This window comes from Artemia franciscana, chromosome 1 (assembly GCF_032884065.1).
Source record: "Artemia franciscana chromosome 1, ASM3288406v1, whole genome shotgun sequence".
In the NCBI taxonomy this organism is placed as follows: Eukaryota; Metazoa; Arthropoda; class Branchiopoda; order Anostraca; family Artemiidae; genus Artemia; species Artemia franciscana.
The window spans coordinates 67,093,493-67,107,797 of NC_088863.1; the positions used below are offsets into that span (position 1 = coordinate 67,093,493).

General features: G+C 35.2%; 1 protein-coding gene across 1 annotated transcript; it reads right to left on the minus strand.

The window, feature by feature from the left end:
* Positions 1-6,570: 6,570 nt before the first annotated feature.
* Positions 6,571-6,966, minus strand: LOC136037473 (uncharacterized protein C05D11.13-like). The gene has a single exon (XM_065720224.1). The coding sequence runs from the start codon at positions 6,964-6,966 to the stop codon at positions 6,571-6,573; it is 396 nt and encodes a 131-aa protein (XP_065576296.1).
* Positions 6,967-14,305: the final 7,339 nt, after the last annotated feature.

Below are 14,305 nucleotides of genomic sequence, written 5' to 3' on the forward strand. Positions count from 1 at the left end.
CGCAAATTAACAGTCCTGTGTCAATTCTAAATTCTTGGTTCAACCTGCCTAAGACCATATGTGGGCATACCTTGTTGTGTTGCGAGAGCAACACTTTGGTTTTGTCCCGTTTTTTTTTTTTTTTCCTTTTTTTTTCTTTGCTGCCGATGTCGGCTTATTCCTGAAAACTGGTAAGGGTCTAACCTGTGCGGTTATTACGGAAAGTGTAGACCTCAGGCCGGATTGATGAATATGGCATTACATTGTGGAAAGCTCCGCAGAAAAATTGCCTGGGGCCAAAAAGGATGGTTTTTTGAGTAAGAGCCAATGGTGTGCGAAGTGAAGTGGATTTATTTAGCCTAAGTCAGAGAGGAGTATCCGTGCAGCCAAGCTTTCGTTTCATCAAACCATGTTTCTGCCTTCGAGTGGAAAGCTCCGTTATAGCAGGCAAGCAGGCAGGCACCACTTTCAAATTGAAGATGGACTAAAATTTATAAGTGTTAAGTATATGCGGCAGTTACCCAGCCCCACAGCCAATATATCTTCTTTGAGTGGTAAATAGAAAAATTTACAGAAGCAAAAAAGCGGCATTTTCCCACAGGTCCGAAAGTGCTACCGTGATTTTGGCTGGGTTTATCATTTGTTTTTTCGGACTTGGGACTGAGGTAGAGAAATGTTATCCGATGTACCTCTTAAACTTTCAAAATTTTGTCATTGCTAAAGAAATTGGAGCTTATCCTTTGCTCCTGTCTAAGTGGTGACGTTAGAAAGTTGGCCTACGGCAAAAAAATCAACTTTCGAACTAAGACAGATAGAATTTTTTTTTTGACGACAATCGATAGCTCTTGATGAGCTGATCAAAGTATATATCATCCATTTTTTGGCACAAAAATTCCTTCATGAGATATACTAGTTTGAAAGTTTCAAGGGGTTGACCACTTCAGTAGTAGGGTACACACTGAAATGAAAAATAAGCCGATGCCAATTGTGAGATATGTAGGGGACTTGTAAGGAAAGATCGGCTGTTAGCTCATAATCATCTTCGGCAGTGAGGGGTTTGCAAATTTTGCTATCACCTCCCCAACATTACGAATATTTAATTGCGTATCTTTGTCGTTGCCAAGGAAAATAATAAGAGCTAAGAGCTCATATGGCACTTGTGACGAGGCAAGAAGAGCTAAGAGCCAAGAGCTCATATGGTATGATCTCAAGCAAAATACTAAGAATCAATAGATTGATTTAAAAGGAAAATCAGAGACTTAATGCCGGTCAGGATTTAAAATAAGAGCTCTGAGTCACGATGTCCTTCTAAATATCAAAATTCATTAAGATCCGATAACCCACTCGTAAGTTAGAAATACCTTATTTTTTCTAATTTTTCCTCTCCCTTTAGCCCCATAGATGGTCGAATCTTGGAAAACGATTTTATCAAGTCAATTTGTAAAGCTCCCTGACACGCCTACCAATTTTCATCGTCCTAGCACGTCCAAAAGCACAAAACTCGCCAAATCACTGAACCCCTCCCCCAAACTCCCCCAAAGAGAGCGAGTCCAGTACGGTTACGGCAATCACGTATCAAGGACATTTGCTTATTCTATCCACCAAGCTTCATCCCGATTCCTCCACTACAAGTATTTTCCAAGATTTCCCCCTCCAACTCCCCCAAATGTCAAAAGATCTGGTCGGGATTTGAAATAAGAGCTCTGAGACATGAAATCCTTCTAAACATCAAATTTCATTAAGATCCGATCACCTACTCGTAAGATAAAAATACCCCAATTTTCACGTTTTCCAAGAATTCCGGTTTCCCGCTCCAACTCCCCGCAATGTCACAGAATCTGGTCGGAATTCAAAATTAGAGCTTTAAAACACAAGATCCTTCTAAATAGCAAATTTCATTAAGATCTGGTCACCCCTTCGTAAGTTACAAATACCTCAATTTTCAAAAAATCCGTTCCAATTATGTAAATCACGTATCTAAGACTTCTACCTATTTTCCCCCAAAGTTTCATCCCGATCCCTCCAATCTAAGCGTTTCCCATGATTTTAGGTTCCCCCACCCCAAACTCCCCCCAATGCCACCAGATCCAGTCGGGATTTAAATTGAGAGCTTTGAGACACGATATCCTTCTAAATATAAAATTTCATTGAGATCTGATCACCCTTTCGTAAGTTAAAAGTACCTCTTTTTTTCTAATTTTTCAGAATACCCCCCCCCCAAAACAACCCCAAAGAGAGCGGATCCGTTTCAGTTATGTCAATCGTGTATCTAGGACTTGTGCTTATTTTTGTCCACCATGTTTCATCCTGAATCCCTCCACTCTAAGTGTTTTCCAAGATTTTAGGTTTCCCCCTCCCAATGTCACCAGATCCAGTCGGGATTTAAAATGAGAGCTCTGAGACACGACATCCTTCTAAATATCAAATTTCATTGAGATCCGATCACCTGTTCGTAAGTTAAAATTACCTATTTTTTTCTAATTTTTCAGAATTAACCTCCCCCCCCCCCAACTACTCCAAAGAGAGCGGATCCGTTCCGGTTATTTCAATCATGTATCAAGGACTTGTGCTTATTTTTCCCACCAAGTTTCATCCCGATCCCTCCACTCCAAGTGTTTTCCAAGATTTTAGGTTTTCCCCTCCCAAATCCCCCCTCCAATGTCATCAGATCCGAATACCCCAGATCTGAATTAACCCCCCCCTCAACTACGCCAATGAGAGCAGATGCAAACGGTTATGTCAATCATGTATCCAAGACTTGTGCTTATTTTTTCAACCAAGTTTCATCCCGATATCTCCACTCTAAGTGTTTTCTGTCTCCTTCATAAATAAAAACCGATCACAGGTTTTCATGGCACTTGGTATTAACCAAGTGACATATAGCAATCGCAAATTCTGTCGGTCTGTCTGTCGGTCCCGGTGTTGCTACTTTAGGCTCTTCCAGGTAAGCTAGGACGATGAAATTTGGCAGGCGTATCAGGGACCGAACCATATTAAATAAAAAATAGTCTTTTTCTCGATTTGACCATTTGGGGGGGAGTGGGAGCCCGTTAATTTGGAATAATAGAAAAACTGAAGTATTTTTAACTTACGAACGGTTGATCAGATATTGATGAAATTTGATGTTTGGAAGGATATCGTGTCTCAGAGCTGTTATTTTAAATCCCAACCGGATCTGGTGACATGGAACGGAAATTTGGGAGGGAGAAACCAAAAATCTTGAAAAAATTAAAAGAAGAAAACAAAGAAAAGAAAAAACTGAAAAAGCTAAAAAAAAGTATAAAGAAGAAAAAAAAATTAAAAAAGAAAAAAAACTAAAAAGAAAAAAAGGAAAAACTAAAAAAGAAAAAAGTATAAAGAAGAAAAAAAAACTAAAAAAGAAAAAATAACTAAAAGAAAAAAAAAGAAAAAAAGGAAAAACTAAAAAAGAAAAAACTAAAAAAAAAAACTAAAAATAAGAAACTAAAAAAAGAAAAAGGAAAAAGAAAAAACTAAAAACTAAAAAAAAAAACTAAAAAAGAAAAACCAAGAAAGGAGAAAAAAAAAAAAATGAAGAAAAAAAGAAAACTAAAAAAAGGGGAAAAAAATAAAAAAACTAAAAGGTAAAAAACTAAAAAACTAAAAAGAAAAAAAGGATAAAAACTAAAAAAAACTAAAAAACTAAAACGTGATGAGAGCTATCACGACCAGAATTATTCAAACAACTGCAGAGCAACTGGTATAAATGGTCATATTTCTGCAATAAAAAGCAATCCAACGTTCGCAGGTACAAAGTTGACGTCAGGTAAAAATATGACGTCATTACAAGTATATAAGGCTTTGTATATGATGCCAATTTAAGATGACGTAACAAACCGGGACAAACGTTAACAAACGTTTTTGCTCAAACGTTAACTTAGAAATATTATTTTGTACATACGACAATAGATCACTCGTGTTTTAAATTTGTTCACGATCCAATTCTACACATGTCAAAACAGCAGCGTTACGATTAGGTGAAGGCAATCCCAAATCCTAAAGAGGTTTGTTTGCCACATATAAGCAATCAGATCATATCCGATGTCTCTAACTGTTTTCGATGGAGTATATCCTCGGCCATTTTCGATTTATATATCTCCCATAACTCTGTAGGAGCTGAAGGAGAGCAAATTCTTAGTATGATTCCAAACAATGCACGAACTTGACTTGGAGTTGACGTTTCATACGCGTCATTGATGCAGTTATCCCGGTGTTGGTCATTCTCCAATAAATTCAGAGCTTGGAATGCAGTTCGTTAAGTGTCATGTATAGTACCGTTTACAGTTCTCAAATACTCAAACGTCGGACCGGGTACGTTTATCAAAAACAGGCGGAGAAAGAAGCATTCATGTTGATTGAGGTGAATGGTGTAGAGTCTTCCTATCGTTGTATCTTTGAAGATTGTAGGTTGGCCGTCAACTGACTTACCCTGTTTTCGAAGTTCAAATGATTTATTTTTAGCATTCCCGTGTAACACGAAGGCACATGAGTATACAGCAGTTTTTTTGCAAAAGAATCATTTTGACATAACGAAAAGATAGCAGTTAACGTTGTATCCCATGGATTCAGGGCTCTTTGTTGCACGTTGGATTCCGAAAAATAAACACGTTTATCATTCTGTAAATGTACCGCTAAGAGAACAACAGCTGGACTTCATTCATGTATCGGAAATGATAGAATTCACCAGACAGCTTCATTACTGCTTATGTATCTTCCAGCCTCATATTGTACGATTTCATCGATATCACTGATTTCGGACTACAAGCCAAAAACTTCCATTTCACTGCTTTTGCTGACGTATTTAAATGTGTATTTAATTGCATTTACGGAGTTACAGTATTCAATGTTTATGTGTGCATTAAATGTTTTTGACAATAAAGGTGAATATGGAACAACCCACTGATTATCTACTTCGATGGTGGTACCGTTACACTTCTTTATTATTGCAGTTTTACCATCATCTTCAGTAGATATTCTTCTATGTTGTGGGTAATCATCATTGCCAGTAATTGTGTTGGGTACTAAAAGTCGAAGATATTGCTTTGTGCGCCTTCCTTTGGCCATGCATGGTTATTTTTCATTCAGTGCACCGCAAGGTCTATGTATCATATTTTTTACCACGATACCATATAAACCCTTATCGAGATTTTCATCAGGTATTTCATCAGAAATCACAACGTCAATTTCATTAGAAGTAATTTTATCATGTAGCCAGACTGGTATATGTGCGTGTGGCAATCCTCGTTTTTACCATTCCACTGAGTACATTGATTTCAACTTTTGCAGGAAGACACGGGCCGTAATGTCATGTCTATGAACCGCCGATTGTTCTTGAAGTAATAGCTGCTTTATCTCGTCCCAAGATTGATTACATGTAAATGTAATAAATATATCTGGACGACCATAGAGACGAACATACGCAATAGCATCTTGAGTATATTCATGCATATGACGGGGACTGAATGCATATGACGAAGGTAAAATCGTTAATCTTCCAACATTAGTGGTATTACCGTTATTTACAACTGCATCTCGCAAATGAATGTATTGTTCAGAGCGGAGATTAGTCTGATTCAGACGGATAAATAGCAAACGTTCTGATTCAATCTTTGCACACATATCAACGATGTATTGGTGAAATAATTGACGGCATTTTAAAATATAGTTATCTTCATTGTGACGAATCATTAGTCTATAGGAATAATAAGGTGCATTTCTTATCCGTTTGTTTGTTAGTGGATGGATCTATCAATTTATTTTTAAAGTGATAGCCGTCGGCTCCATCCCAAGAAATGATAGGATATTGTAGGGCATCGTAGCATCGATGAGTTTCAGCAATTCTTACCTACTGAGCGTTTCGCTTATGAAGAATAATATCTCGAGGTAAAAAATGATCACCAACCTTAACGATTGCCACTTCGCCGATAGTTGGAGCATGGTATCTACGCACATGTTCGCCAGTAGGCGTTTTGTCAGCGGAAATAACAATTTTATGCGTATCAGTAGGCATCAAATCGATTGCTGTTTTGAACAGTTCCACTAAATCATTATTTTCGCGGAAAAGATGTTGCAATTGGGAAACGATGGATCTTTCAACGTCAGGAGAAATTTTTCAACGTGCAATCAATTCAGAATTGCTATCACTGATGAAGTACATTTGTAAAAATTTATGATTCTCACCTGAGAATGGTAGAAGGGATCCTGCTCTATAATAAATTTGCCCTTGTACTTTGAAAGTAGGTATAAATTGATCTCGATTTTCGATTTGGTCACAAAACGACGTCATTTGGAAACATGAGTAATATTTTTTATGTTTAATAAAAAACGCTTAGATTCTGATGTAGTTCCAGTAAGCAAAGTCTTCAACGGCTCTAGTGGTGCAGCTAGTTGAGGAAGTTTAACTTTTCTTGAGGCGCAACACATTTCCATTGTTTCACCACTAAATTTCAAGGCCTTGCAATAGGGACAAATTTTAGACATAGTCCCGATTTGAACACATCTACTCAAGCTATGATCATCGACTGGCCTGTACCTGAATGCCAGGCGACAATTTTCACGTTGCTCTTGTGATTCCTAGGCAAGCTTTCTTTTGGCATTATCTCTTTGATTCTCAATCCTGTTTTCTCGTTGTTTCTGTGATTCCTCGGCATGCTTTCTTTTGGCATTATCTCTTTGAGCCGCAAGCCTGTTTTCACGTGGCTCTGGTAGTTCTTCGACAAGCCTTGTCTTTTTACTTTCTCTTTCAGCATCAAGTCTGGTTTCGCGTTGCTCTGGTAGTTCCTCGACACACCTTCTTTTTTTATTTTCTCTTTCAACTTCAAGTCCGGTTTTGCGTTGCTCTCGTGGTTCCTCGACACGCCTTCGTTGACGTAAATTGCACATTCCTAATCTGGCCCTTTCTCTTTGAACCGCAAGCCTGGTTTTGCGTTGCTCCAGTGGTTCGTCCTGCTGTTCAACTTTTGATAACATTCTATCTTTTGACATTAATTGACACTTGGAAAAATTTTCTTTACGTACCTAGCATTCTAAAGCTCAACAATTTCTAATAAACCTCAATCTTTTAGGTTTCTGTTTTAAGGTTTTCGAATTACTTTAATCCCTTGTCAAAATATATTGAAATATTTGTGCAAATACTGGTTTTTTACATTTTAAACAGTTTATTAAAATTGGAAAAGCCTTAATTTTTTTGAATACTTATTATTCAAAAAAAGTATTATTGAATACTTGATGAAGATAGAGTGGTAAAGAAAGTGAAAAAGAAACTGAAACCTCTTTTTTAGTTTTTTTAAATGATTGCCATTGTGCTTAGTTTTTTCTTTCTTTCTTTTTATTTTTTCCTTTTTCAGTTTTTCTTTTTTTAGTATTTCTTTTTTAAGTTTTTTCTCTTTTCTTTTTTTCATTTTTATTTTGTTTCTTTTTCTAGTTTTTTCTCTTCTAATTTTTTTTTAGTTTTTGTTTTTGTTTCTTTTTCTTTAGTTTTGTCTTTTTTATTTTTTTATTCTTTTTTTTATTTTTTGTTTTTTTCTTTTTTATTTTCTTTTATTTTTATTTCTTAGTCTTCTTCTTCTTTATACTTTTTTCTTTTTTAGCTTTTTCGGTTCTTTTCTTTTTTGTCTTTTACCTTTTTTTTATTTTTTTTTGGTTTTCTTTTTTGTTTTTTCTTTTTTAGTTTTTTCTGTTTTTTCTTCCTTTTTAATTTTTTCTTTTTTAGTTTTTCCTTTTTTTGGTTTTTTAGCTTTTTTAGTTTTTTTTTAGCTTTTTTTCTTTTTAGTTTTTTAACTTAACTTTATTTTTTTATTATTTTTTAGTTTTTTTTGGGTTTTGTTAGGTTTAGTCCCGATTTGAATATCTCGACTCAAGCTATAATCATCAGATGGGCAGTACCTGAATCCAGGCGATTTTTTTCCGTTGCTCTTGTGATTCTTCGGCACGATTTTTTTGGTAGTTTCTCTTTGAGCCGCAAGCCTGTTTTCACGTTGCTCTTGTGATTCCTGTGTCCCGGTGTCTTGGACGTCATTTGTGTCCTGGTCTGTGATTTCTCTTTGAGTGTCCCGGTCGTCATTTATATTCCCTGTGTCCCGGTGTCCCGACCGTCAATTGTATCCCGGTTTGTAACGTCATCTTATATTGGCGTCATATAAAAAGCCTTATATACTTATAATGACGTCATATTTTTACCTGACGTCAACTTTGTACCTGCGAACGTTGGATTACTTTTAATTGCAGAAATATGACCATTTATACCAGCTGCTCTTGAAGTTGTTTGAATAGTTCTGGTCGTGATAGCTCTCACTTCCAGTGAGATATATAGTAAATATCTATATATATATATATATATATATATATATATATATATATATATATATATATATATATAAATGTAGTGTCGGTATCTTGGTCTATCTGTTAAACTATCTTCTATAAAAAAAAGGAAACCTAGTTTTAGTTTTTTAGTTTTTTTAGTTTTTATCCTTTTTTTCTTTTTAGTTTTTTAGTTTTAAAGTTTTTTTTTATTTTTTCTTCTTTTTTAGTTTTCTTTTTTCTTCTTTTTTCAGTTTTTTCTCCTTCCTTGGTTTTTATTTGTTTTGGTTTTTCTTTTTTAGTTTTTTCTTTTTTCTTTTTTGTTTCTTATTTTCATAGTCTTTTTTAATTTTTCCTTTTTTTTGTTTTTGTTTTTTTATTTTTAGTTTTTTTTCTTTTTTAGTTTTTTCTTCTTTATACTTTTTTCTTTTTTAATTTTTTCAGTTTCATTTTGTTTTCTTTGTTTCTTTATTTTTAGTTTTTTAAAGTTTTTTACCTTTTTTAGTTTTTTTCCTTTTTTTTTCTTTGATAACGGTAATAATGTGTAACGGTGTAACGGTAAAGATAGTGTAAAAGAGGGCCGGAGAGACGCTACATTTTAATATATATAGAAGATTTGTGCAATTACCAATTTTTTACATTTTAAGCAATTTAATAAAAATGAAAGAGCCTCAATTTGAATACTTTTCTTTTTTAGTTTTTTCTTTTTTAATTTTTTCTTTTTTGGTTTTTTCTTTTTATATTTTTTCTTTTTTTTTAGTTTTCGTCTTTTTATTTTTTTTTTATTTTTTTTTATTTTTTTATTTTTTTCTGTTTTCGTTATTTTCTTTTTAGTTTTTTTAGTTTTTCCTTTTTTAGTTATTTTAATTTTATTTTTTATTTTTTTTATTTTTTCTTTTTTGGTTTTTTAATTTTATTAGTTTTTCTTTTTTGGCTTTTACATACTTACAATCACTTCATATGCGGAAAAACGCATTTTATTTTGTGTATTTTGTATATTTTTTGTTTTATTTTGTAATAGCTACCCGATTAGATTCATTGATGAAATAATAAAAGATAGACGCATTAAACACAAAAACAGGGTTATTGGGGTTTCACAGTGCACAGAATTAAACTTGCCGAAAAGGATCATTTCTTTGCCTTATGTGCCTACTTTGGGGGAGATGCTTAAACAAATTTTGGTAAACATAACATTGATACTTGTTTCCAATCAGTGAGACCATTAGGTAGTTTTCTTAATTCTGGGAGGGATTTAACCCGGGGAGATTTAGTTAGTGGGGTGTATCAAATTCCTTGTTCTTGTGGAAAGTTTCATATTGGTAGAACTCAACAACAATTTACTGAAAGATTTATTGAGCATCGCGACTCAATAGAAAAAACCCTACACTTAAGAAAGCCTCCTGAAGCTTTGGTGTCGGCTCTAGCTGAACATACATTCTTTCATCCTGAACATTTTATACAATTTGATGAGGCAACAGCTATTTCTAAGGATAGAGGTTTTTCTCGGTGGGTGAGGTGTTATTTTAGAAAATAGGGGGAAACACCCCCTAAAAGTCATAGAATCTTAACGAAAATTACACCATCAGATTCAGCGTATCAGAGAACCCTACTGTAGAAGTTTCAAGCTCCTATCTACAAAAATGTGGAATTTTGTATTTTTTGCCAGAAGGCAGATCACGGATGCGTGTTTATTTGTTTGCTTTGTTTTTTTTTTTTTTTTTTTTTTTTTTTTTTTTTTTCCCAGGGGTGATCGTGTCGACCCAGTTGTCCTAGAATGTTGCAAGAGGGCTCATTCTAACGGAAATGAAAAGTTCTAGTGCCCTTTTTAAGTGACCAAAAAATTGGAGGGCACCTAGGCCCCCTCCCACGCTAATTATTTTCCCAAAGTCAACGGATCAAAATTCTGAGATAGCCATTTTATTCAGCGTAGTCGAAAAACCTTATAACTATGTCTTTGGGAACGACTTACTCCTCCACATTCCCCGTGGGAGGGGCTACAAGTTACGAACTTTGACCAGTGCTTACATATAGTAATGGTTATTGGGAAGTGTACAGGTGTTTTCAGGAGGATTTTTTGGTTGGGGGAGGGGTTGAAAAGAGGGGGATATACTGGGGGAACTTTCCATCGAGGAATTTGTCATGGGGGAAGAAAATTTCCATGAAGGGAGCGCAGGATTTACTAGCATTATTTAAAAAAAACAATGAAAAAATAAAAAAAAGTTTTTTTTTCAGCTGGAAGTAAGGAGCAGCATTAAAACTTAAAACGAACAGAAATTATTACCCACATGAGGGGCTCACCTTCTCCTAATACCTCGCTATTTACGCTAAAGTATTTTTAGTAATGTCAACTATTTATTCTACGGCTTTTGTGATTCAGGGGTCATTCTTAATGAATTGGGCCAAAATTTAAGATTTAGTGTAAAGAGAGAGGTACTGACGAGGGGGCGAACCCTCTCATATGTGTAATAAAAACATGAGAATATAAAATTCTTTACGTAAGCTAGTTTATAAGTTACGTATATCTTTTACTAATAAAAAGATTCGTAAAAAATTAAAAGTTCTAGTTGCCTTTTTAATTAACCAAAAAATTGGAGGGCAACTAGGCTTCCTCCCCCGCTCTTTTTTCTCAAAATCATTCGATCAAAATTATGAGAAAGCCATTTAGCCGAAAAAAAAAATATCCAAATTTCGTTTTAATTATTTCTCTGCGGAGAGCTAAAATCAAAACATGCATTGATTCAAAAACGTTCAGAAAGTAAATAAAAAAAACAAGTTTTTTCAACTGAAAGTAAGGAGCGACATTAAAACTGAAAACGAACAGAAATTACTTCGTATATGAAAGGGGCTGCTTCCTCATCAACGCCCCGCTATTTACGCTAAAGTTTTTTACTGTTTTAAAAGAAGAGTTGAGAGAAAGAGTCAAACTATAGCGTAAAGAGCGGGGTGTTGATGAGGAAGCAACCCCTTTCATATACGAAGTAATTTCTGTTCGTTTTCAGTTTTAATGTCGCTCCTTACTTTCAGTTGAAAAAACTTTTTTTTTATCTAATAATAACCAATAAGGGACTTAAAATTTTACACAATCACCAGGGGACAAGATTACCTGCTAGACCAAAAAGAGTTGCTTCAATATTAGCTTACAAGAGGATTATTTTGCAACAGAATAGTAAACTAAGTTTCAATTTTATAATTTTTCCTCGGTTGCTTTGATGTTCTCATTGAATTAACTCGAATAGCTTCTTTTCCCTACGTGGATCAGTAGCGACAATTGTATTTATTATTATTGGTGGTGGTTTTATTTGTTTTTAGTTTAGTGTTTTTTCTTTTTATCTTGTGCTGAGGACGCCTAGTTTGGAAAGAGGTGAAATATCCGCGTTGTTTTAGCCTTTCCTCTCTACTGGCCGTAGTCTCGTTTGAGGTTTTTTTTTGTGGAGTTTTATCTCTCTTTGTTGTTTATTGGATAGTTAATTGCTTCATTTGATTCCGGAACCGTGTCAACTGACTTGTAAATGACTGTCTGATCAAGAAACTCGGTGAGAATAATATTGTTGGTTTCGTAGACGTCTTTGTTCTTGGCTGCCAGAATCACTCGTTCACTTAGCCATTTATGACTTTTATAATTGGTTAGAATATTCGGAAATACCTTTTCAACCAAATCGTTTTTTGACGTCACAGAATTGAGGAGGCAGTTGTATACGTCCTGAAATTGAGTCAACTGGGAGCTTTCCATTTCCAATTGCCAGCAATTGATCTGAAGAAATTTCACCTGAGTGATCGTTTTACAATCGGACACGCATGTTTATAGTTAATTTTAATGTCTTCACATGTACCCATAAATTAGAATTTTTCAGGCAAGCATTCATTTCGTCTGCAGGTGTTGATCTAGAAATAACAGGTAACGTTGGCCTGAAATCTCCCGCAAGCAATATTAATGTGCTGCAAAAGGGTTTGGAATTTCCTCGCAAAACTTGTAATGATCTGTCAAGTGCCTCGAGCGATTTCTTGTGTGCCATTGTGCACTCGTCCCAAACAATAACCTTCTTCAACATAAAGGGTATCCATCATTGCTGGTAATTTGTTAGGTACTAAAAGTAGAGCATATTGCTTTGTGCACCTTCCTCTGTCCATGCATGGTGAATTTTCATTCAGGTCACAGAAAGATCCATGTATCATATTACAGCATTGTCATGTAAGCCCCTATCGACACCTACATCAGGTATTTCAGCAGAAATCACATCGTAAATTTCATTAGAAGAAATTTTATAAAATAACCATATTAGTATATGTGCATATGGCAATCCTCGCTTTTGCCATTCCACTGAGTACAACCAGCATCGCACTGGCCCAAACACTTCAAGTTTTACTATGAACTTTATCAGTGGTTTCAACTTTTGCAGGAAGACACGGGCCGTAATGTCATGTCTATGAACCGGCGATTGCCCAAGAAGTAAAAGTCGCTGTATCTCGTCCGAAGACAGATTACATGTAAATGCAAGAAATAAATCTGGACGACCGTAGAGATGAACATACGCAATGGCTTCATCAGCACACTCATGCGTATGACGCGGACTGCCATCGTATGACGAAGGCAAAATCGTTACTCTTCCAATATTAGTGGTATTACCGTCATTTACAACTGCATCTCGCAAATGAATGTATTGTTCAGGGCGGAGATTGGTCTGATTCAGACGGATGAATAGCAAACATTTGATTCAACCTTTGCATACATATCAACGATGTATTGGTAAAATAATTGTCGGCATTTTAAAATATAATTCTCTTCATGATGAATCATTAGTCTATAGGCATAATACTACATTGCGCTGCATTTCTTATCCGTTTCTTTGTTATTGGCCTGATTTACCAATTTAACATTAAAGTTATAGGTGTCGGCTCCGTCCCAAAAAATGATAGGCTATTGTAGGGCATCGTAGCATCGATGAGTTTCAGAGATTCTTGTCAGCCAAGCGCTTCGCTTTTAAAGAATAATATCTCGAGGCAAGAACTGATCACCGAACATAAAAATTGCCACTTTGTTAATAGTTAGAGCATTGCATCTATGCACATGTTCACTAGTAGGCGTTTTGTCATGGTAAATAACAATTTTATGTATATCAGTAGGCATTAAATCGATTGCTGTTTTGAACAGACCCATTAAATTATTATTTTCGTGAACAAATGTTGCAACTGGGAAACGATAGTCCTTTCAACGTCGGGAGAAATTTCGCAACGTGCATTCAATTCAGCATTACTATCACTGATGAAGTACAATTGTAAAAAAATTTTATACTTACCTTTAAATGGTAGAAGGGAACCTGCTCTATGATAAATTTGCCCTTTTACTTTGAAAGTAGGCATAAAATGACCTTGATCTTCGATTTGGGCCCCAAACGACGTCATTTGGAAACGTGAGTTATATTTCCTGATGTTTGTTAAAAAGCGCTTTAATTTAGATGTATACCCAGTAAGCAAAGTTTTCAATGGCTCTGGGGGTGCAGCCAGTTGAGGAAGTTTAACTTTTCCTGAAGCGCAATACATTCCAATTGTTTCACCATTAAATTTCAAGGCCTTGCAATAGGGGCACATTTTAGACATAGTGCCGATTTGAACACATCCACTCAAGCTATAATCATCGACTTTGCTGTACCTGAATACCAGGCGATAATTTTCACGTTGCTCTTGTGATTCCTCGGCACGATTTTTTTGGCATTATCTCCTCTCAATTCTCCCAATATAAGATCAATAAGATCTTATATATATAAAAATATATCAGATATATTTTTATACATCTTATATATTTGTAGATAGGCTTTGTTTATTATAGGAACAAGTAGCAACCTTGTCACCCAACCTTGCCCCCGCTCGGGATTGAACCTGAACACTTCAAATTTAGAAGCACAGATATATCCACTACGCTGTTACAAGGTAATCTATATATATATAAATAAGTTGTTTGTCTGTGTGTCTGTCTACTGACGTCATGTTTGTGTGTCGACTGACGTCATGT

Excerpts from the sequence above, each read along its gene's own strand:
- LOC136037473 (XM_065720224.1), bottom strand. The coding sequence starts at position 6,966 with ATGTTATCAAAAGTTGAACAGCAGGACGAACCACTGGAGCAACGCAAA.